Source organism: Podarcis liolepis, assembly GCF_965112155.1.
Source record: "Podarcis liolepis genome assembly, chromosome: Z".
Classification (NCBI taxonomy): Eukaryota; Metazoa; Chordata; class Lepidosauria; order Squamata; family Lacertidae; genus Podarcis; species Podarcis liolepis.
In genome coordinates this window covers 8,787,793-8,813,287 of record NC_139570.1, presented here as the reverse complement: position 1 = coordinate 8,813,287, position 25,495 = coordinate 8,787,793, and the positions used below count along the sequence as shown (strand labels likewise).

Genomic DNA, 25,495 nt, shown 5'->3' with positions numbered 1-25,495 from the left:
CCTGTTCCATCAAACAGAGAGAGATGTCTTTTCAAGCTGAAGACTATCCAATAACACTCATTGTTGTATAAGACAGATTAGTTGCTATCAATGAGAGAAAAAAGGTGCTTATTGCTCATTTGCAGAATGACTCCTGAAGCAATTCCACCCAAACATTCAGGTGCAGATTTACCCTGTCTAAGCCTTTTTTTTTAAGAATAATTTTTTATTAACCGACCAATCACATCAAATCAAACCAAATTACATAAATTCCAAATTACACAGCCGAATTTTAAATTTTTGTTGGGGGTACCCATATTTCAAGTTCTGAAGGGGATCCAATCAACTTCTTGCTTCTTACTGCTGTTTTAATGTCCACAAATCTAACCTTATGATGTTCACAGTACTATCCAGTCCTTTCTTATTGTTTTTCCACATCTCTTGTTGTTATTTTCATATATTTTTTCTTTCTCTTTGTGACCTCTGATAGTCTCCACAAGCTGGTTAGACAGTTTGTAATCCTGCGTGGATATTATTTTTTTCATCCAGTAGCCATATCCAGACGTTTTCCATGTAACATCACTTCCATACATCAAAACAGTCTTAGCGTCATTAATCTTCAACAATCTGCCTCCTTTCTCAAAACCTCTGAGGAGATTCACCAGGAATGCAGTCTGAAAACAAGTCCGTTCCTCCTCCTGGCTATAAATCCTTTGGCAAGATGGCGACTCTGAATTAATTGCTGCGCCATTCCAAAATCTCTTATTGCTTCTCGATCTCCATAAAGCATACTTTTGGTTAAAGTTTATCTCCACACAGACCTTAATCATCCTGCTTGGGTCAGTTCAACCGACGATTCTAATGAGGAGGGGTTCTTGTAAATCACATAGAAGGAAAGTAAAAAAGGTCCCCGTCCCCCCATTCAGTCACGTTGTCAACATACCCAGCCTTTGGTGTATCTTCATCGTAAAATATTCCTGTTTCTCCAACCCGTCGTCTTCTTTCGCAGAGGTCACTTAAATTAGCAGACTTCACTCCCCTTCTTCACTTGAAATATGTGCATTTGCTTCTTTTGTAATTACCAGTAATTATTCCAAATTGCTGCAGCTAGTGTGTGATCAGAGACAGCGTCCAGGAGAGCCGAGGTCCACATGGGGGCATTCTGCCTAGGGCCCTCACCCCCTTCATTCGAATTAGGGGGTGATTTATGGGCACAGCAGGCAAGGGCAGTGTTCCCCATTTCCTTGGGGCAACATGGGAGGCTGCCTACTCCCATAACAGCCTCTTAATTACCCCATGTGGGTCGGAGAGATGGTATTGTCGGCCATCTTCCATTGCGCCTCTAGTGGCCCCTACCCTGTCTAAGCCTTATGGGTTCAGGAAAGGAATGTGGGAATGCAAACTGCATCTCTTGACCACATTTAGTTGTTTCTGTGTCCATATTATTCAACTTCAAACTAGTTATAAATTATGGGTTAGGAATAACAGTGCAGACATAACATTAAGCGTGCGGGAGTGGATATACAGTATTTTGGGGGCAATTCTGAACACTTCATCTCAAGTTTCAGTTTATTTAGGCTCTTGCTAATATTAGTAATCTAAATTACACCTACTCCAGGAATTCAAATATTTTAGGTATGCATCTTTTATTTAGAAACACCTCCAAAGGTGGACTAATGTCTGCAAATATACCAGTGATTTTGTGCCTGAAGGAAAAGGGAGAGCAAGAATACACTTCAGTCTTAAATCCTTGTCACAGATGTAAAAGCCCTCTCCACCCATATGGCCAACTTTTAAATGGCAAGGAATTGGCAAGGAAGGGTGAAAGTGAGGTGAACTGAATATGAAGTGCATCCCACGAGGTACAGGAAACCTTGGCAGATGTTACTAGAAAGATCTCATGCAGCTAGTGAAAAGTGAGCTGCTAAAATATGACAGAATAAGGTGAACTGAAGAAATCATTAAAATCCGCAAACTGCTTCTCTATTCTTGTTTTTACAAAGGCAAGAAAATCAATTCCAGGGAAGGGTGGGGGGGAGACAATAATCACAAATGCATTTTTGAAACAGACTAGTTCCAGTACCACAGGACTTACAAGAAAACGTTGAGCAACATTCTCGCTCAAATTCTAGTCTATCTGAACATGTGGTATGGAAAGCAAAATGCTCTCCATAAAAATGATTTAAAATTGTATTATATGCTTACGAGCAAGAACAGCAAATCAGGAGCAATATCCTTTGCATATGTCCCTGAAGAAAGCCTCCTGTTATCTAGGGAAATTATCCAGCCTCTATCCGTCAAATGGATGGGAAAGCTAGTGTGCTGGGTGTCAGAATTTTTGCCCTCGAAACCATACTGTTCACACAGGGGTATTTAAAACACCCAGAATCTCTTAAAACCACTAGAGTGGAGGTGGTAGAAAGAAAATACAAACAGTCCTGACCATAAAGAAAAGTACTGAGTATTTTGCTCTGGTGTCGTAATTTAGAGATGCGTGAGATTTTATTTATTATTTTGATTAGAATTATATAGCACGTTTTGAATGGTTGGTGCATTCTTAATACAACTGTATATTCAACTTTTGAATAAAATTAAAGTGAGGGGACTACATCCATTCTAATCTTTGGAACATTTGCTTCAGCATATTGTGCTCTGCAAAAGCTGCACAGTGCCACCCTGTCTGGAAAATAACCATCTCTGTGTATTTGCAGAGTAAATGTAAAAAGCGGCATCAAGAACTCCCTCCCCTTGGCTAAAGATTGAGATGCATCCCTTGGCCATGTCTGCCCAAACACTATGCAACACCCTTGCTAGCCCATCTGCACTTGCCTCCTAGCAGGCAGCCTGAATGCATTTTTTAAAGAGGGCTTTCGAAGATGCTGCATTAACACTGCAGTCCAATTTTTCATTTTTGGGCTACTTGCAATTTTTTAGCTTCTGGAATTATACTGTGATGTTGATTTATTTCTCATTAGCTGCTCTCAAGTGTTTTTCAGAATACAAAATAGGAGGGAATGCTTTGGGAACAAGTTTATTCAATATACAACAGTAATAACAAAATGCCCAATCCACAGCTGAATATTGAGCTTTGTGTCTCTGAAGAAGCCTGAATATGCTGCTCAACACACAGCTCTGCTCATTAACACCTGAAGAGGTATCCTGATTACCCAAAGCAAAGCACCAACATCCAAGAAACTAAGGAGTGATCAGATGATAATCAACTTATCATGTTTTTCAGCTATCACGTGGCATGCTGATAGTGTTAATACATGAGGCATTTATACACGATAAAGGAAAATGAGAAATTAGTTTGGGATTTTTTCTCTTATGTATTTGTAAGCTGTATGCAATCTACGCGTGGGTACACACTGGGTACACAGTTATGTGCACAAGGGTTACATTCTGAAGATGGAACATATATGCATAAACACATATACCTGAACCCCTGTGCAACACCTCTTAAGCTCTCTTAAGCCTTGTTTACTGGACTCTGGGATGCTCTTTCACGGGCTCTGGTAGGTTCTCGTGGATCTCGCAGGGCCATCCAAGTTCCTGCAAAAGGCTCCCAGATCCCAGTAAGCAAGCCTAGCACAAAAGGAGATTTTAAGCTTTTAAGTCTAGTGTGCAATTAATTTGTGGGATTCCAATCGGCTGGCTTTCCACTGCACAAGGTTGAAATAATGGAGGTTAACCACGCCCAAGGTTGAAATCATGCAGGTTAATTGTGCCCAAGGTGCAATCATGCTGTACAGTACAATTTCCAACACCCTTCCATTTTAAAAGTGCCACATGTTGGCAATGTTTGATCAAGATCTTAAGAATGAAACTACTGATCATATAAGTAGGGCCTTGAAACAAGATGCAGCAATGTGGAAATGAACCACAAGCCAGGGTCTGGAGCGCACATTGCACCAGGGTCATGCCTCATTTCCCAGCAGCAAGAATGGAGAGCAAAGAATTTCAGCAGTTTGCCATAGGACACTATGTTCAACTTTAAACCATTGCTCATTTCACCTAGGGGCTCAGTGTGATGTGTGAACCAGGCTAAGAAAAATTGGCCCTCTGTGTGGTTATTTTGTATACATTTCACAAGATAACATCTTCCAAATCTCAGGGTCTTTTAGTCCCTGTTCACCAGCTTTTCCCATTTTATTCATGTATATGTATCACTCAACTTGGGATAATATTCCATGTTTCTGATGAAGAGGGTCCATGAAAATGAATGTCTCAAGAATCTTATTTGCATCCTTCCTTTCAACCAAGGAGCTCAAGGTAAATTGTACTCCTCATGATCATTTCATCCTCCCAAAAACTCTGAGGTAGATTAGGCGGATGCACAGTGACTGGCTCATGGTCACTTAGCAAGCTTCACGGCCAAATTGGGATTTGAACTCCGGTCTCTCAAGGTCCTTGTCCTACTCCACCAAATTAGCCAGCAGCCTTTAAGATGGCACAGGAGTTTACCGAAGTTCACATATATATGTGTGTCTAAAATAATACATTCTCCTGCATTAGATTATGGAACATTATGACTGCATTCTAAGACAAACTTACTTGGAAATAAATCCTATTTAACTCAGTGGGATTTTCTTCTGAGTACATGTGGTTAGGTACAGATAGCAAGACTCAGACTATTATTTTTAAAATACTTTCATTTAAAAAAATTAAAAATGTAGTTTAGGAACAACTTACCGAGTTATATGACTGTGGAAAAGCACATTTGGTCAGGACCTCAAATATATCTCTTCTGCTGTGACCTTCTTGTTTCAATGCAAAACGTAAATTTCTCATATCCTAAAATTTAAATCAGAAAATTTAAAATTTAAAAACACAAAGTGAACACAAAGAGATGAGCAGACAAGTCCACGCATTCCAGACAAATCTATGCATTCCAAGTGCCTCCTCTCTATTTGTTCATTTGGTTTAGTCCTTCTGAACAGTCTCAAGTCAAATATTGTGGTTTAACTAGTTTGTGGATGAGGCATCTTGTGAATATGTGGGGGGCGGGGGAAATCATAAGACATTTATCAAATTTCAAGGACTGGTCTTTTATAGTAGCAGGCTAACAGAATCCATTATGCTTTACGTTTCTGAAATCAACTGACACCGGTGATATAAATAAAGTACTTTGATCCCTTTCCTAGAGCAAGGGAACATAGTTCAGTGGTTCAGCACTTGCTTTGTATGGAATAGGTCCCAAGTTCAATCCTGAGGAAAGACACAATGTACAGTAGGCAATATTGATGGACCTATGGTCTCACTCAGTAGAGGGTAGCTTCCTATGCCCCAGTTATCTTTTTAAAATTATAATTAAAAAATAGGTGGTTGATAACTAGATGAACAGAGCAGTACTGCAGTCCCATCTCAACGATCCTGTCAGCCTGAACACCCATAGTGAAACAGTGATGCAATTTTATTACGCCCATTCAGCCAGGATTTCCTGCTTCATCTCTATCTTGCCAACATGTCTCCCATCCACAAATTGCCAGCTCCATCTGCAAAGCTGCAGAAGGAGACAAGCCAGTTTCAACAAATTACTACACTCCAAATCCCAGGCATCAGCCTTCCTTAGGCAGCTCCTTGCTATGAGTGAGCAAGACTCACTTGAGTGTTTCAGCATAGCTTTGTGGAACAGAGCATGTGACGTAGGAATACCTTCTCCCTTATGTTCCCAAGATCCTAGGGATAGGCTCTTTTCGGTGAAGGCAGGAAGAAAGAAACAAGGACTTTTCTGCAGAGGCACCTTCCTTGCGGAAATCCTTGCCTAAGGAAGTCCCATCAGACTCACTCACTTCAGTTTTTTACTGGCCTCGGATTGATTTCACTCCTATCTTGCGTTTATCTTGGATACTTTATTTATCTTATTTAACCAAAGTTATGCACCACTTATTAGAGAAGAAGACCTAAGCGGTTTACAAAGGACAATCTAAAAGACTCATCAAAATTAAATAAGAAACGAATGCATTAAGAACAAGTTGCTTTTACATGAACTTGTATTTTTCTTATACTGCTGTATAATACTTAGCCTATGTAATATACAAATATATGTTGCACATTGTATTCAACACTCCACTTTAACATACAATACAAGGAGAGATGGTATAATAGGCCCCACTCCACCATCTACTGCTCGGAGGCCAGCTCTATTTGGCCCCTCTCCTTCCCGAACTACTTACATTCTAATGGATCATTATAGAAACTATGATGCAAGAAGGAATCAGGCTTGAGTTTGCTTGCCTTCACCTTCCTTTCACATTGCTTTTTCCTTATAGACTACAGGCTTATGACAGCAGGGACTGTCCCGCTTTTACTGATCTTCTGTAAGCCACTATGGGAGCCTAGTTAGCTGGAGAGCAGGAGAGTAATGCTTTTATTACACAAGCCTTGAAACCTGCCTTCAGAGCCCTGGCAGGTCACACATTTTAAATCAAAACTACTGCAATAACATATTATTGTATTCAAAATTTAGGAATCAACAAAATAAGATGTGCTATTGCCTAAAAGAACAAAAAATGACTACTATTTCAAACGGCAAAGGATTGTTCTGAATCTTACCTTGCAAGTAATATCTAGCCCATAGGAATTCTCTCCTCTGCTGGAAGCGCCTCCCATTTTCTCAATCCTTGAAATGACACCCAAAGGGACATCCACTATTACCACTGGATCCTAGTTAGATAAATGATAAAGCAGATTATTTTTAACATGCCACATTAATTTTTTTAAGCAAAACATATGTCTATCTTTCAAATATTTCACTGTCACACAGATGAAATTGTGTGACATTGATTTGATGGCAACTGCATTCACATGATGAACAGCGTGCTAACTGTATTTTTCCATGTATAAGACGACCTTTTTTCTGATTTTTTTTGGTGATAATTTGAGGATCATCTTATACATTGTGATAAATTGTAATAAATAAATTTTGTGATAAATTGAGGGACGTCTTATACATATGCTAAGTAAACAAGGGCTGGTGCTGCAGCGGCAGCAGGGAAATGTCAGAGAGGAGGCTGCTTACTCGCTCTTCCCAGCTTAGGAAGTGCCAGTATGCAGGGTATTACGGCACCAGTTCCATCAGCCAGAGCAGGGGATTGTCAAAAAGCTGATCAATAGCTCAGCGAACTTACAAAAGAAGCACAACAACTGTTGAGGGCTCCCAAAAATATGGGTTGTCTTATACACGGGGTCGTGTTATACACAGAAAAATACGGTAATTTGCCAGTCAGACTAGTAGCGCTTGTAAAAGGTAAAGGACCCCTGGATGGTTAAATCCAGTCAAACTTGACTATGGTTAAGTCCAGTCAAACTCCCTCACTTCAGGCTAAGGAAGCCGGTGTTTGTCCGCAGACAACTTTGCGGGTCATGTGGCCAGCATGACTAAACCGCTTCTGGCACAACAGGACACCGCGATGAGTGCCAGAGTGCACGGAAATGCCATTTACCTTCCCGCCGCAGCGGTACCTATTTATATACTTGCACTGACGTGCTTTTGAACTGCTAGGTTGGCAGGAGCTGGGACAGAGCAACAGGATCTCACCTCGTCGCTTGGACTCAAATCAGCAACCTTCTGATCGGCAAGCCCAAGAGACTCAGTGGTTTAGACCATGATGCCACCACTCAATGCAAATGTAGTATGTATGAGAGGTGCGGGGGGGCAGATTTAAGTTTTTCCTATATAACCAACTCAGCAATGCTGCCAGGAAGTCACCTCCAAGCCGTCGCTGCCACCACCACATCCTCTCTCTGTCACACTCTTCAGTTACAATACAATGAAAAAAAAGACTCCTGGGTGAATGAAATACAAAAGTGTATCTCAAAGATAACTGAACAAACTACTGCAAGCATCTATTGTTAATCTCATCTCAATTGAGTTTGGCGACCTAGTTTCAATTGCAGGTGTTTTGACAGAACTGTGAAGTGAGGCAAATTCTCTCTCTCTCTCTCTCTCTCTCTCTCTCTCTCTCTCTCACACACACACACACACACACACACACACACACACAGTTCTAAATTAACTACAATTATCAGCTGCACCTGATAAATCTGTCTATTTCCATTTTATTTATTCTAAGTCCCAGCCACTGATCTCAGAGAGCTTGGACGTTTTTGACAAATACCTGTGAAAGGTTATTTTGCATTGAACACCCAAGATCTTGGAGCAAGTCTTTTTGTCTCACTGTCAGCTGAAGAGGTCATAAAAACAGAGGCGACAGATAAAAGAGCCTGCTTGGGTCAGGGAGGCTCAAGCCACACAGCTCCTCTACCCGAAGACTCTGGAGCATCACCAGGTTGGTACACCCATCTTGGAGATTTAAAATGTTTTTCAGAGTCAGCTGCTTAGCTCTATGTAAGTTCTAGCGGGTGGCACTGTGGTCTAAACAACTGAGCCTCTTGGGCTTGCAGATCAGAAGGTTGGCAGTTTGAGACCGCATGACGGGGTGAGCTCCCTTTGCTCTGTCCCATCTCTGCCAACCTAGCAGTTCGAAAGCACACCAGTGCAAGTAGATAAATAGGGACCGGTGGTAAGGTAAATGGTGTTTCTGTGAGTTCTGGTTTCCGTCACGGTGTTCCGTTGCGCCAGAAGTTGTTTAGTCATGCAGGCCACATGACCCAGAAAGCTGTCTGTGGACAAACGCTGGCTCCCTCGGCCTGAAAGTGAGATGAGTCCCGCACCCCATAGTCACTTTTGACTGGACTTAACTGTCCAAGGATCCTTTACCTTACTAGCTAGTGTCTAAGGCACGGACTAAAAATAGGTTTAAGTAAAAAAGCACCCTCTGAAGAATCCCCTTTTGCTTTCTGAGCTGTAGAACGTGAGGGGAAAGTGGTGTTTGCTTCACATTGCATCTGAGCAATACAAGCTGGGCAAATTCATAATTGTAAATCAGGCAAATTCAACATGGCAAACTGCAACTATAATCAAATTTAAACCAGCAGATAAGCCACTTTAACCAATCCCTTCCATCCCACGATATGCTGCTATAGTATTTACCGATTCCACACTTCTCAAGTACAGCCTGTAGTTTGTTATGTATAGTCTTCCTTTAACAGGTCCATTAAATGGGCACATGTAAATGACTTCCTTGTCTGTGGAAGCAACAGTAGTTATACATTTAAAATATTGCAACACAGTCAAAAATCATATTTATTTCTTTGGGATGAAACAGCAAGGATTTGCTTTCAATTCAGATAAGTGGCAGAGCTTGCTTATACCAGTATGCCATACCTCTTTAAAGCAGGAAATTGAAAATAGGAACACAGGAAACTGCCTTGAACTTAATCAGACCAGCTTAGTATCAACTACAGGCTGGAGTCTCTGTCAGCCCTGCCTAGAGATACCAAAGATTGAACCCAAGACCTTCTGCATTCAAAGCAGAAGCCACTGAGCTTTGACACTTTCCAAAACACCAGACAAGAAGGAAATAACCACCAAAATAGCTCTAGGTGCCCAATAAGGCTTTGTGTTTGTGAATGCAGAAAGTTGCCATGTCCACTTATTGGTCCACTCTCCAGGGTTCCAGAGAGAGACTTTTGCTAGCACTGAACCTGGGACCTTCTGCATACAAAGCACGTGCAAACCCTCTCTTCCTATGAACCTACCCAGATCCTGTGATCATAATCTGATGCCTTTCTTCCTGTGCCTCCTCCACGGGAGGTCCAGTGGTGGCAACAAGAGAATAGGCCTTTTCTGCAGTGTCTCCCTGTTTGAGGAATGCCCTCCCTGGGGAGGCTCACCTGGTGCCTTCATTATACACCTTTAGGTGCCAAACAAAAATGTTCCTTTTCAACCAGGCTTTGGGCTGACTAACATCCTGCATACTTTAAAATGTGTTTGTCTGCTGGGGGAGGAGGTGTCAGTCTTTTGTTCTGTTCCTCTTTCTATTATGTATTTCATGTTTTGATCTTGTATTTTTATGCTGTGAGCCACCATAAGATGAAAATAAATTTAACAAATAATAAATGCTCTACTGCCGTGTTATGCCCCTTGCCATAATATTCCTATCTATATTATTTTCAAAAAAGAGGTAATACAAAAAAAGGAACAGGTAAGTACAGCGCTTTCATACTGCTGAAGAATTTTTAGAAATCTCTCCATACCCTTCCCACGAGCAATCCATATCTCCATAGTACTCTTGAGCAGCTTTTGGCACATGAGCAGCCTTCCTCTACCCTAAACACTGTAATACATGAGTTTTGAAGCTCACAGGATTTTCAAAAGCAGGATCTGTGAAGTTCCACAGGCAGTGTTCAAAACTCCCTGTTCTAGGCGCATTTTGCAAAAGGGAATTTCATTAGCGCAAGCAGTTTCTGAGCTCTGGGCGCAATACTGCACCTAAGATTTCAGATTAAAACTGCCACTGCTGAAAGGAAAGGAGGACCTTTTTCTGCCTCCCCACTTCCAGCTACTCTCTGAAGACTGGAGAAGAGAGCCTCTTAAGAATATTAGAGAGGTGGGCAGGGGAAGGGCTAGACCATGTGAAAAATGAACATAATATTTCAGCTGCCGTTCATTCATTTTCAGCTTTGTATTCTTGTTCCAAAAAAGTGCGCCTAGACATTCCATTGTTGTGCCCATTACCTAGGTTTAAGGTGCCATTTAGTTCCTAGCTTTCATATCTCAGTTTCTAACACTGTCCACAGGACAATCCAAATGGCTGAAAGTGCCCCTAGTGTAACTTGGAACCCATCCTGACTATGTTAAATGGACATTAGCAGCTGCACCAAGTGATAACTTGCACAAGAGAAAACAGCCACCACCGTCCAATATGATAGGATTATTTCTGAAAATATTGTCTATCAGACATAGATGGGCATTGCTTTATGATACCAGCATTGAATATTGGCTCCTGCTAGGTCTTTTTAATGCCTGGCTGTGGTTGAATGGACAGCTACCAGCACATGTCCAATTGGTCAAGTTACAGTTAGTGACTTGAACTCCATACAGATTTATGTTTATTATTATTTTGCATTATACAGAACCAGGAGCCACTGTTGACAACTTGAGAGAGCAAGAAGGACCAGAAGATTTGGGGGTGTAGGGAGAATATAGCAGTGGACACAGGGGAATGGTTCTTAGCTCAGAAGCAGAGCATCTGCTTTGCATGAAAAAGGTCCCCAGTTCAATCCCTCCAGGCATCTCTATGTAGGGCTGAGTGAGATCCCATCTGAAACCCTAGAGAGCTACTGCCAGTTAGTGAAGGCAACAATGAGCTAAATGGTCCCTTAAAGGCATCAGTGATCAAGCAGGGATATAAGGGATCAGGCATTGTGGACCCAAGTTGTTAAGGGCTTTGCAAATTAATACAAGAACCTTTAACCTGGTCCAGTAGTGTAGGGGCAAGCAGTACAAGCTCTTAAGCACTGGAGTTATGTGCTGGAGACAGTCTGTCCCTAGTAGCAGTCTAATCACAGTATCATGCTCATTTTTGTTTTTCAGCTGAAAATACCTCACTTGCACTCACATTTCCACCCTACAAGCTAGATGCTCTTTTATAAAAAAAAATAATACTCAGATAATACAATAAAGGACAGCCTAGATTCTTCCGAAAGTGCTAGCTCTTGACACAGTGGAGTTTATTTTAGTGGGGGACGCTAAAATATATTATCCTCCACTTGCCCTGTTCATGCATCTTCTTGCACATTTGAACTGGCTCTTGGGAAATTGATTATGCACAACGGTTGGTCTGTGTTTTTACCTGTCCCTCTGGTTTCCCCTGGTAGACGAGGTATTTCTTCATTGCGTTCCCAGTTAGTTCCATCTTTCATAGGCTAAGGGGAAAATAATATCAAAAGAAGAACCAGTTAGATCATGCAGTTTTACCATGGCCCTGCACCTGCAAACTTCATATCAGAAGAGGAAGCTGAGAAATTACAGAGCTCTAGTACACGCTTGGTGTTCCCTATCTTTCCTTTCAGGTATTAAGTTTTAAGAGAAACAGATGTTACAAACCTAAAGATGTTAGGAACAATCCAGGTCCTCAAGCACAAAACTAATGACAGCTAAAGGCTTCAGAAATAGATGTCCAGAAATATTATTGATATATATAAAAAATAAAAAAATAAAAAGAGAAAGACAATTTAAACCAGAAAATATACTTGCCTTTTTAACCGAGGAGCCCTCGAAGGAATTTGAGTTACATCTAGGGGTTGATGAGGACGCCATGCTGGGGGGGGAGGGGATCTGTTAAGAAAGCAAGCATACACTATGTAAAATTTAGCTGGATTGCATACATTATTATATTCCAATGCAACACTTTCAAGGGTGGGGGGAAAATATCATTTCAATAAATGCCTCCACTTTTACTCATTATAATCACAATACTGGATGGCTTCCAAAGATCTCACGTGCTCGTACACTAAAAGTTTTTTGGAAAGTGAATTAAAACATTAAAAGTGGTTCCAACAATGGTAGCGAGCCAAGCCAACAGAATACTTAAATAGCAGAAGTTTCCATTTGGGGTTGAGTGTTGGTGGAAATCAGTTTTTTAAAAAAAAAAAAGTTAGCCGCTTTCACCAATCCATTTTAGCAAGATTGAACACACCCACAGAAGACAAAAACAGTAGTAAACTTCCAGTGTTAATTCCTGAAGTGAAGTAGTTATAAGATGGGTGCTTGCACCTCCTTGATGGGACTCCTTTAAATTGCTGTGCTAGCTGTGCAAGTGCATTGGTGGATTTTGGATTGAGGTGGGAGAGGTTGAAGTTCTCCTCCCAAAACGAACATTTCAAGTCAAAACGGAAGCTGGCCAGCATGTGCAAGTCTACACTTTTTAAAGATCTGACTCCACCCAGCTCCTAGCCACAATTGGTCAAACTACAGGGCAGGGCCAATTCTTATTTCCTTCAATCCAATTCCTGTGTAGCAGCAGTGGGCTTTAAGCTTTCCAGCCAGGTGCTTACCATTGCATGCACGCACATTTCACAAGGGCTCTTCTGAGCTGCCCTCACCATCCACCTGAATCTAAGAGAACAAGGGAGGTGGGAGTGTATTTATTTGACCTGCACCAGAACCAGGGACTCAAACCAGCCAGGAAGACAGCTTGCCGTAGTTTTTATCACCTCTGCATGTGGTGAACGCATCTGCTCAAGTCTGCCCTGAGTCGCCTGGCAGCTTACTGTAACAACTTCAATGTGAGTTGCGGCACCTATTTTTCGGGGTGGTGATGTTGGGAAGCACTGAATATACGGTTGCTAAGACAGCAAATTTTGGGAGCTCTCTGATTCCTCAAGAAGCAACCTGATCTGGTTAATAATAATAATAATAATAATAATAATAATTTATTTGTACCCCCGCTCATATGGTTGATGGCAGAACACTGATGGCAGAAAGTGAGGAGGAATTACAGAACCTTTTAATGAGGGTGAAAGAAGAGAGTGCAAAATATGGTTTGAAGCTCAACATCAAAAAACCAAAGATCATGGCCACTGGTCCCATCACCTCCTAGCAAATAGAAGGGGAAGAAATGGAGGAGGTGAGAGATTTTACTTTCTTGGGCTCCATGATCACTGCAGATGGTGAAAGCAGCCACAAAATTAAAAGATGCCTGCTTCTTGGGAGAAAAGCAATGACAAACCTAGACAGCATCTTAAAAAGCAGAGACATAACCTTGCCAACAAAGGTCCGTATAGTTAAAGCCATGGTTTTCCCACTAGTGATGTATGGAAGTGAGAGCGGGACCATAAAGAAGGCTGATCGCCGAAGAATTGATGCTTTTGAATTATGGTGCTGGAGGAGACTCTTGAGAGTCCCATGGACTGCAAGAAGATCAAACCTATCCATTCTGAAGGAAATCAGCCCTGAGTGCTCACTGGAAGGACAGATCCTGAAGCTGAGGCTCCAATACTTTGGCCACCTCATGAGAAGAGAAGACTCCCTGGAAAAGACCCTGATGTTGGGAAAGATGGAGGGCATAAGGAGAAGGGGACAGAAGACGAGATGGTTGGATAGTGTTCTCGAAGCTACCAGCATGAGTTTGACCAAACTGCGGGAGGCAGTGGAAGACAGGAGTGCCTGGCGTGCTCTGGTCCATGGGGTCACGAAGAGTTGGACACAACTAAACGACTAAACAACAACAACAACAACATCTGGTTGGGTTTCCCCAGCCACTCTGGGCAGCTTCCAACAAAGATTAAAAATACATTAAAATGTCAAATATTAAAATCTTCCCTAAACCGGGCTGCCTTCACATGTCTTCTAAATGTCAGGTAGTTGTTTACCTCTTTGACATGTGATGGGAGGGTGTTCCACAGGGCAGGCGCCACTACTGAGACGGCCCTCTGCCTGGTTCCCTGTAACCACACTTCTCACAGCAAGGGAACCGCCAGAAGGCCCTTGGCGCTGGACCTCAGTGTCCAGGCTGAACGATGGGGGTGAAGACGCTCCTTCAGGTATACTGGGCTGAGGCGGCTTAGGGATTTAAAGGTCAGCACCAACACTTTGAATTGTGCTTGGAAATGTACTGGGAGCCAATGCAGTTTTCTCAGGACCAGTGTTATATGGTCCCAGCAGCCACTCCCAATCACCAGTCTAGCTGCCGCATTCTGGATTAGTTGTAGTTTCCGGGTCACCTTCAAAGGTAGCCCCACGTAGAGTACGTTACAGTATTCCAAGCGGGAGATAACTAGAGCATGCACCACTCTGGCAAGACAGTCCACGGGCAGGTAGGGTCTCAGCCTGTGTACCAGATGGAGCTGGTAGACAGCTGCCCTGGATACTGAATTGAACTGCACCTCCATGGACAGCTGTGAGTCCAAAATGACTCCCAGGCTGCGCACCTGGTCCTTCAGGGGCACAATTACCCCATTCAGGACAAGGGAGTCCTCTACACCCACCCACTCGCTGTCCCCCAAGAACAGTACTTCTATCTTTTCAGGATTCACCCTCAATTCATTAGCCACCATCCATCCTCCAACCACATCCAGGCACTCACACAGGACCTTCACTGCCTTCACTGGTTCCAATTTAAAAGAGGTAGAGCTGGGTATCATCCACATATTGATGTGCACCCAGCCCAAACTTCCTGATGATCTCTCCCAGAGGCTGCATGTAGATATTAAAAAGCATGGGGGAGAGGACAGAAGCCTGAGGCACCCCACAAGTGAGTTCACAGGGGTTTGAACACTCATTCCCCCCCCCACCACCACTAGTGGTTATTGAAAAAGCTCCAGAGATGTAACAACACTAACAGTAGTTAACTTACAAACCACTGTCACATTAAAACAATTATTTAACACTTGAAATGTGAAATCACAGGAAACCCAACTATCCCTGTTAAGGTATCACCACAGTAAGATAGCACTTTTATACTGCAGATGGGGTACCAAGGCTGAAAGACAGTGGTTTGCTTAAGGTGGTCTTCCTTAACCTGGAGCCTTCCAGATGTTTTGGACTACAATCCCCATTATCTCTGACCATTGGGAGTTGGACTCCTACATACCTGAAAGGCACCAGGCTGCAGAACACTGGCTTAAGATGTGAGCTCATGGGGCAGACAATATTTGAACAAGCTCATAGCTCAAGTTTCTTAGCCACTAGGCGACACTTTGCTCTCAAAGATTCTGAAGACACCCACCTACCTCAGATGGAAGCAAGCTTTATTTGAAGAAAGAAAGGGTGGGGGAGCAGGTCTTTTGAGGCTGCATGTCAAGTTACTGAACATTACTCTCTCTTATTGTTTTATTTTGTACCACTTGCAACTTGGTAATCTGCGGTCAATTTATTGTTATTATTATAACTGCTTGCTTAATTGTTTTCATATCTGGCACGGTTCTATCTTATGTTAGGCATTCCGACAGCCCTTTTTGGTCTAAAGATGTGGGCTGCAACTGATAATACATATCTAAAATTAAACTTCTGAAGCTAAGACTACAATGCTTCAGTGGGTAGTATTTCTGCTTAAACACAGTACCTGCCCAGCAGAATAATATTTCCAAATAGCACCCTGGGAGTTTTGCCATCTTAAAAGGGGAAATTCAATATAGACGTTGCTATGTAAAAACACCCACATTTTCTTCCCATAGAACTGATTATATGAGTTGCTTCTGGAAAGCTGCCAAAGAAAGACTGCAGCAGAACCTGAAACGGTACTCTATCCAGAGTCTTAAAATAGCAGAAACTATCCAATTGTTAAGCAGCAGTCATTGCCATTCCAGAGTTCGTTTCTCTTGTTTTAACCCGGTTTCCTGGAGCTGTGCATCCCTGTCTTTAGATCATCACTACTTGGGACCTCAGGAATCCCCAGAATATATATCCTTCAGCAGAAACTGCTTGCATTTCAAATAATGTACTTTATAAACTATTCATGAAAAGATAGCTATTTACTACTACTCAGAACGTTATTTTCTGAAACCCAAGGCTAGTAATATACCTCAAAATCTAGCTGCCAACATTTCTTAGATGCCATTTAATAAAATGTGATGCTCATGGGAAGATTCAGCTGCAGCAACGAAGCTCAAGACCTCTGTTAATTTCTTACTCATGCAGATTTGTAGCTTGCTACCTTCAGACAAACATTTCCACGCTGACTTGCATATCACACAACACAAACATGCATCTGCTCTGGAACCCCTGTGCATTGCAGAATATTGGAGCACATTTTCTAACCAAGGGTGTACAGCCAATTCTCATGGCAGAGTCCAGGTCCACTTGGCTCGGCTCAACACTGCCATGCATGGACTTCATATGCCACTTAGAAGAGGTCTAATGCTTCCCTGAAGCTGATCATTGCATGAGGAAGATTGGGAGCAGAAATCAACATGTCTCTGAAATCAGCCCCATGAAAGCTCCCAGGAGTCCCCAGGGCACAGAGTGAATACCTCAAACAGAGGCCACTGGGCAAAAAGACAGGGATTCCAAATAGGACCAAAGAGAGAGTTGGCCATACCTACAGCATGCATTTCAAGCCCATTTATACCACTTTAACAGTTATGACTTACCCTAAAGAATTCTGGAAATTGTACTTTACTCCTCACAGAGCTACAATTCACAGCACCCTTACCAAACTGAAGTTTCCAGGAATTGTAGGGTGAAGCCATGTGCTTCAGATGTGTGGTGTGGATATGACCACTGACCGAAACCCCGTGCAGGAGACAGCAGGCAGAAGATAAGAGTCATAAAGAAAACAACGTTAAGGGATAAAGCCCTGCATTGCTTTGGAATTCTGGAACAAGATGTGGATCCTGAACAAAATCCAAAGTTTTCTGGAATACAAAACACCCCTGCAGGCAAATGAAATTTGTACTGCTACCAATGTGTACACTGGGACCTCTTTGTTTGTTTGGCAATGGCAAGTCACCCCCCCCCCCGAATTTGTGCCCATTTTTTTAGGATGACGATGCAGTAATGCCTCTGAAAAAACATTTACTTTGGGACTGTGACCCAGGAGCTAAATGACCCGAGGTATTATATCAATCTGTATATTTACTCAGCCGGGAATAGTTCCAACCCCACAAGCCTCCGCATGATTCCTACCAAACCTCTTGCGGAGAAAATTATATCAGTACATGAGCTAGAGATGCCAAGGAGCCTGAGGCAGGTAGACAGATGCTTCTTCTTTTAGCTCCCGTCATGTGTGGCCGTCCTTTAGGAACCAGTGCTCTTGAGAGCAGCTTGTTCAGCTGTAGATATGTTATGTTTTGGACAATTCAGAAGCATTGTAGCCACGTATTTTAATAATTCTCCAATTTTTGCTAGCTTATTTTATCTCCATTCATGCCCCTTGGATGTTCCCTATATAGTGAAGTTGAAATGAAACTTTATAGTAAAAAAAAGGGGCGGTGGAGGAGAGTGCAAAGGCAAATGCAAAAGCGGCAACTTTCTCACTCTCCAAATTTTTGCTCTCCTACAACTAGCCTGTTTCAGAGGGATGAAGGGTATCATCAGCATATTTCAAAGTGGCTACAGAGCCTCAATGTTCTGGAAGACCTGCTCAGACCTGCTGGTAATGTTAGGTTGGCTAAGAAAATATCGCTACCCCGGAACAACCTAGCTCAAAGGCTTATTCTTTCTTTCTTTCAAACCTAAATGCCTTCAAAACAAATGTGGGGTTGTCCAGTAGCCCAGTTTCAGGCCAGAAACCCTCTGAACTAAAAGGCTACACTGTAGTTCTCAACACCCACTACCAACAGTTTGGGGGCACAGCAGACATTTTCTGCAATCCAATGTTTGCTTCCAACCATCTCTTAGGAATCATTGACATCAATAACTTCCACCAGTAATGAATAAGTACTTGCTTTTAAAAAGTATTTTTAGTCCTTATAAACAGGCAAAGGCTTCTTTCAAGGTGCAATGTTAATACGTTTTTTCAATCTAAAAAACCCCCAAATACTACAGTCAACATTTGTCTGTCTATAATAGAGCCTATACTGGCATAGAGCAGGCAGGGAGCAGTCATTTATTATAACTGAGTTATGGGAAGAAGGTAGAAAGATGACATTACTGCCTTCTTTTTAAGATGGCCTTCACATAGACAAGAGTGAAGAGACCCTTACCTCTGTAGACTCAAACCCAAGGCTTTTCTGTAATTTGGGCCTGCCTGCAAATTGGATGCTATTTATTGAAAATACACTGGGGGTGGGGTGGGGGTGGGGAATCAGCCCGGAGCCTCTCTCAATAAGCCAACAGAAAAATTAAAAGTGATTGAGAAAAACTTCTCATACATCTAATTCAGCTATTGCTTGAAACAGTTTCACACAGAGAGAAAAGGGAATGTCCTTTCAAGCCTTAGAACCAAATCCTAAAATCAATTTTACAAAAATAGTTCCATTTCAAGCAACAGTTGAATCATAACAATTTGCAAGGCCTTTCACAATTTTGGAAGGCAATACTAAGCTGCCTCAGGAAAACATATTTAAAATGAAATAAAAAATTGAGTAAAATAATAGCACACCCCAAAAGATTGCTTTAGAACAACTCCCCTTAACTGCTATTAATTTTCTGAATTTCCACCTAGAAAACTACTACATTTTTATCCAGTCAAAACATTACAGAGTATCCAGTTCGTTTACGAAGAAACAACTTTCTAGAGCTGAAAATAGGCCAAAAGAAACTGAAGCTAGAATCCAAATTCACACAACTATGTTGTGTAAACTATTTCAGTACAAGGACTTAAGATATTTTTCTTGTGCTGCCTATTTTGCAGATTCCAGCAATATTAATAAAAAGGAACTTCCTGTGTGAGAGTCTCTGCCTCACATAAATGCACATGCTCTCAGAGAGATCAAGAAACTTCAAAACTCTGGCATCCAAATGGCAAATAAAGTTGCATGGCCTCATGGGGAGACAAACGCATGCAGGAGTATACAAGACAACTACATACTCACACATGCATGAAAGTACTGTAACTTCTAATACAGATTCCATATAAAAAACAATAGTAACGGCAACCATCTCTATAACTCACTCGAAGGTAACACTATAGGGCAGCCTAAAAAAAACCAACCCAAAACCAACCAACACCTGAAGTTTTCTTGGCTTGCTATCACAACACTGTTAAGAGTTGTGGCACTAATAAACAAAGCTGTTATAATGCAGCACCTGCAACAAGTCATCATAATTGCGGTCAGTTTCTTATTTCCAACAGTGGGCTAGATCACCTGCTTGCCCACTATAACTTTCCTGCTGCAAAGGAGCACCCCATCACAAGTGATGCTATACAATGGGGGGTGGGGGAGCTTTTTCCGCTCAAGGGCCACATTTCCTTATGGGCAACAACCTTCCAGGCGCCACCTGCCAGTAGAAGAGGAGCCAAAAGCAAATGAGGCTTGAGCAATAGGTGCAACTCTTACCTTTGTACAGCAGGCAACATTCCAGCCTCTACAAAAGCCAAAGTTTTCTACACACATGAACACACAGGCACACCTCTCTCCATTCCAGCCAGGCAAAAGCATCTAAAGAGTGTACAGAACAGGGACAGTGAAGAGTGTGGCTTGGGGAGTAGGAATGCTCTGGAAAGAGCCCCAAGGGCCAAACAAACAGCCTTGAAGGGCCACATTTGACTCCTGGACCAGAGGTCTGCATGTAATTACTGCAGGTTCTCCCAGTTCCTTACTGGAGGAGGAAGAACTGTGCCTACTGAGTTCCTGAATGGATACTACGGGGGGGGGGGGGGAGTCACAGAGCCTCTGCAGGCCTGTGAACCAGCCAAGACCAAAGGACTAAAGAGCCTAAAGAAGCAGACTTTAAATTTTTAAACTTTGATTGCCTCCTTCTTGCCTATAAGGTACCATTCCTATAATACATGACTGAGAACATATGGAACTGGGCAGAGGCCCTTCTCTGTACTGGTGCCCACCCTGTGGAACGCTCTCTTACCAGATGTAAAGGAAATGAGTAACTATATAACTATATAACCTTTAGAAGACATCTGAAGGCAGCCCTGTATAGGGAAGTTTTTTAATGTTTAATGTGTTACTATGTTTCTATATACAGTGGTACCTCGGGTTACATACACTTCAGGTTACAGACTCCACTAACCCAGAAATAATACCTCGGGGTGAGAACAGAAATCATGCTCTGCCGGAACAGCGGCAGCAGGAGGCCCCATTAGCTAAAGTGTTGCTTCAGGCTAAGAACAGTTTCAGGTTAAGAACGGACCTCCGGAACGAATTAAGTACTTAACCGAGATACCACTGTATGCTGGAAGCCTCCCCGAGTGGCTGGGCAACCCAGTCAAATGTGGAGGTACAAATAATAAATTATTATTACAATTAATAAATGATTATTATGACTATATTCTCCAGCTGATGTAAGGGTAGCCAACATGGTGACGTCAAGATTTTGTTGGACCTAAACTTCCATCAGCCCAAGCCAGCACAGTGAATGATCAGAGATGATTGCAATTGCAGGACAGCAAAATTTGGGGTGCTTCACACTTCATTTCTCTGCACTAATGACATGAGACTCATTTCAGCATTCATTTCATGAGAATGCCAAGTAGCCTAAAGATCACAGTTGGACACAAACTGAAGCAAACATGTAAACCAGCGAGCAAAGCTTAAATGCAAGATATATTTGCAAGATCATGACTTCAGTTTGGTAGCTGGGAATTAGATTACGGCTATGAAATCAACACCTATTATTTGATATATCTCCATTCAGGGATAAAAGAACATATGAAACAATACATGAGTCAGGGAAAGAATTATGTAGACAACGCAGCCCAATAAAGAAGACGCCCCAAACGTAGAATGCTACAATATTCCTCAATGCTCAAAATTCAGAATACAATGCGTTCAGAAATCACCTGCCATTACATTACAATATTTCCCCGACAAGAGGCTGAACCTCTGCTGAACCTAAACAGGAAAGCCACCATACTGTGAGAAGAACTTACGCATAGCATGCTAAGAAAGAAAAGGCAAAGCTCCTGCACAAAGTCTTATTTGAATCCATCTAAAATAGGGCCAAAGTGAGGCCTTCTAAAAGCTTGTGGGAGGAAAACAATAGGAGAGATGAGGGAGTGGCAAAACACATGCTTTGTTCATGTTCAGTCCTTGGCATCTCCAGATAAAGGGTCTGGTGACAGGTGATGGGTAAGACTAGAAACCCTGAAGAGTCATTGCCAGTCAGAGTGGACAACACTGGGATAGATCAGAGAATCCTAGAACTGTAAAGTTGGGAGTTGGTCAGGAATCTAAACCAAAGTATCCAGGACAGATGGCCACCCAACCTCTGCTTAAAACCTCCAAGGAAGGAGAGTCCACCACCTTCCATTCCACAGCCAAACAGCTCTTACCACCAGAAAAGTCTTCCTAATGTTTAGTTAGAATCTCCTTTCATGTAACTTGAAGCCACTGGTTCGAGTGCTACACTCTGGAGCAGGAGAAAACAAGCTTGCTCTATTCTCCATGTGACAGCCCTTCAGATATTTGAAGATGGTTATAGTATCTCCTCTCAGTCTCCTATTTTCCAGGCTAAACATACCCAGGTTCCTCAACTGTTCCTCAAAAAGCTTGGTTTCCGGACCCTTGACCATCTTGGTTGCCCTCCCCTGAACACGTTCCAGCTTGTCAACATCCTTCTTAAATTGTAAAACCCGCAAAAAATAAATAAATAAATAAATTGTAGCACCCAGAACTAGACAAAGTACTCCAGGTTGGGTCTGACCAAGGCAGAATAGTGTGGAAGTATTACTTCCCTTGATCAAGACACTATACCTCTGGTGATGAATAAGATTAGCTTTTTTGGCTGCTGCATCACACAGATGGGTAGGTTGTGTAACCTGCTCAAAGGCAGCTTCCTATGTTCCCAGGAGGTGAACGTCCCCTAGCAGAGGAAACAGTGAGAGTGGGAGAAAGAAAAGAAGATAATCCCATCATAGGTTGAGACTGAAAGGGAAAATAACTAAGGAACTACTATTTAATACAAGGGACATCACAGAGATATAAAACTACAGGGGTGTAGCTACTGTAGAAACCTTAGGGGTATGAAGAAATGAAACTTAGGAGAAAATCTGAATTAGAGGAACTGCAAAAAAAATTTAAGTGGTAAGTCAAACCACTATACTGATGTAGAAGTGAAAACAATATAATTAGAAGGAGCTCTCATTTAGTGGGGGAATACTATATAGAGAGAATATTCATCCATGCGGTATGCAAGGACATATGGGAAAATGTGTGTAAAGGGAGAGGCGAACATATTAAGATGTTAAAGCACACAGAACACACATGGGGGAACCTGCTGAGTGTGTGTGTGTCCATGAAAGCAGGCAGGTGTGGGATGGGTACTTGTGTTTGAAAAAGAAGGTGGGACTGGAGTGGGTTGAAGGGGGAAATTCCTTAAATGGAACAAGAGCACACCTTTAACTGGAAGCTGTATAAATGCACTGGAGGAACCTGAAGACAACCAACAGCACAGGCTAGGAAGCAGCAGGTCTCAACGGGCACCACCGCATTCCCAAGCCTAACTTATGGCCAGTAGCATAAAGATGGAGTACGGCCCTGAGGCAGCCCAGGGGGGCTACTACTATACCTGCGTTTCCCAACCTGTGGGTTGTCACCTGCAAACGGCCCACAGAATCCTGCACAAGTGGGTTGCGGGCTCCACAAATTCCCTTTGCGTTGGTGCCCCGAGGGACGGTTTCAGAGGAGGCAAATCTGTGCCAAAGTGGTGGCGGCCACACACAAAAAGAACTCTGAGTTCCCCAAAACTCACAACAATACACCATGCCAAGTAAACCTGAACGAAGAAGATTGGGGACCACAGGGGGCAGCTGGGGAGGCCTCTCTCCATATACATATACATATACATATACATATACATATACATATACATATACATATACATATACATATACAGTACAGTATGTTTGTGTGTGTGAAGCCACAAGCCCCCTCCCCTCGCATGAGGAAAGCTAGCACTTGCTCACGTACCCTGATGTGCTGCTTTTCTGCTTGCGGGGGAGGGCGCGCTTCTGGTGCCGTTTCAAGGCGATTTAAATCTGCATTCCCTTCGCCCCCCCTCCCTCCACGAGCTGCAGCCTGAGGGGAATCAGTCGTCACCCACTCAACCCCGTCAGCCCCCCACCCGCCGCCCCCCCCCACCCGCGGGCAAGGCAGGCCTCAACCGCCCACCTTCCAAGGAAGGGGAAAAGGGCTGCCCTGACGCTCACCGAGCTGTAGCGGCCTCGTCGTCTCCGTCGCCAGCGTCCCGCGCCCTCCTCCTCCCAGCCCCCGCTTTTTGTTTCCCCCCTTTGGGTCACGTGACAACAGCTGACCGGAAACGGCCGCCCTCTTTCGGGGTCGGAGCGAGCGAGGCATAGTTTATACGGGCAAGAGGGAAAGGAGCGGAGGGTGCCGGGAGCTGTAGTCCGAGAGGCCTACGCCCTGACGTCACGCGCCCCTCGCTCTCTCTCCGCCCGCCCGCCCGCCCGCCCGGTGCTTGTCGGGAGATGTAGGCGTTTTGTAAAGCAAAATCTGCACTCTGCCGTGCCTCCGCTGCAGAGCAGAAACTGGTGGCTGCTACTTTTCAAGGGGGCGATTCTGGACCCTGGGCTAAAATGATTTGTTTTGTTTAAGGAAACGGAACCTTGAGAGCTGGAATGGGCTCCCTGAAGGTCATCCAGTCTAACCCGCGAGCAATGCAGGAATCTCGTTAGGAGGACGCTGCTAATGTGCCAGCAGCTTTATCGATGCTGCAGCACCTGGTGGTATCACAGCAATATTACACAATGAATTAATTTCAACCTCTTTAAGCGGCTTACAAAAAATAATAATATTAAAAATATCCTTCAAAGTAATTAAAAATATTCCAAAAGACAGTTAAAATTAGTAGTAATTTTTTTTAAAAAAACCAAACAAAAAACCAGTTGAAATGCATCCATAACTTCTGGTCTAGATAGGCTTATTTATCTATTTTTGCTTTTATGCCCCACCTTTCCTCCCACTAGTCTCAAGGTGGCATACCCATTGTATCCTCAAAACAGCTCTGTGAGGTAGGTTTGGTTTAAGCGGCAGTGAATAGGTTAAGGTTGCCCAATGAACTTCATAGCTTTGTGGAAATTTGAACACTGATTTCCCCAAGACCCTCCTCATCCAACACACTGTCTGCGGGTGGGGGCCCTCTTATCTGCATACTGCTGAATGGATTTCTACCACAAAGTCCTGCTCTGATGGCACTACCTGGCTGGCAGATTGTAGAGAAGGTGGGTTGTAATGTCCTGTGTAAGGCTGGAAGTAGATTTCACCTGGTGCAGGTAAGAATTACACCCACACCTTGAAAAACACTTGACCTTCCAAGTGGCTGTAGCAATAGGCAGGCCTTATTACAGTATATCCAAACTCTTACTGATGCAGTAACACTTTTTTGTTCATTCATCGCTTCTGAGACTGGTTCCAGTTCCAGTTTGTAAGTGCACCCTTTAAAGTAAAATAAAGTTTATGACTTATTTCCATGAATACAGAACAAAATCATAGATAGGTTTTCACATAGCAACATCTATCTATCAATCAAAAGTAGACAAACACATTGAATGTTGTCAGTACTAACAGAGTAACTTCATTAGATAAGAAATAATTCTTACAGAGAACACAACCCTCTTCCATTCTGGAATGTGGGTTCTACACAGGTAGCTTCTGGCAATATCCCTAATAGCAGTAGTGATGGAGCACTCGTGAAAATGCTAAGGAGAGTGTGTTTGTGTGGCACTAGTTCACATATTACATTTGTTCACACCATTATGCATCTGGAGAGAGTTGTGACTTCATAAAAGGAAGGTGGAAGGGAAAGAAAGAAGCAGATAACTTGTATGTATTTAAAAAAATTATATTAGTGGTTGATTTTTTTTTAATTTTCATACCCATACTTGCCTGGAGTCTTCTTGTAAAATAAGTACAGTGGTATCTCAGGTTACATACGCTTCAGGTTACATACGCTTCAGGTTACAGACTCCGCTAACCCAGAAATAGTGCTTCAGGTTAAGAACTTTGCTTCAGAATGAGAACAGAAATCGTGCTCCGGCGGCGCGGCAGCAGCAGGAGGCCCTATTAGCTAAAGTAGTGCTTCAGGTTAAGAACA

The 25,495-nt window shown here is 42.8% G+C and overlaps 2 protein-coding genes across 5 annotated transcripts in view; both read right to left on the bottom strand.

Moving 5' to 3' along the window:
• The window catches only part of MTM1 (myotubularin 1), a 41,976-nt gene extending 18,199 nt beyond the window's left edge, over positions 1 to 23,777 (bottom strand). The window contains exons 1-6 of one of the 3 annotated variants that reach the window (XM_083486427.1): positions 23,554 to 23,777; positions 12,083 to 12,163; positions 11,679 to 11,751; positions 8,975 to 9,069; positions 6,535 to 6,645; positions 4,672 to 4,773 (exon numbers count right to left, since the gene is read on the bottom strand). In XM_083486427.1, coding sequence (XP_083342553.1) covers positions 4,672 to 4,773; positions 6,535 to 6,645; positions 8,975 to 9,069; positions 11,679 to 11,751; positions 12,083 to 12,163; positions 23,554 to 23,739 — 648 coding nt within the window. In that variant the 5' untranslated portion in view covers positions 23,740 to 23,777. The remainder of the gene's footprint in view (positions 1 to 4,671; positions 4,774 to 6,534; positions 6,646 to 8,974; positions 9,070 to 11,678; positions 11,752 to 12,082; positions 12,164 to 23,553) is intronic. The other 2 variants (XM_083486428.1, XM_083486429.1) reach the window with 2 other exon arrangements.
• Positions 23,778 to 24,766: 989 nt separating this feature from the next.
• The window catches only part of MAMLD1 (mastermind like domain containing 1), a 127,678-nt gene continuing 126,949 nt past the window's right edge, over positions 24,767 to 25,495 (bottom strand). For both annotated transcript variants that reach the window (XM_083486284.1, XM_083486289.1), the window contains one exon: positions 24,767 to 24,837. The gene's annotated coding sequence lies outside the window, so the exon portion shown is untranslated. The remainder of the gene's footprint in view (positions 24,838 to 25,495) is intronic.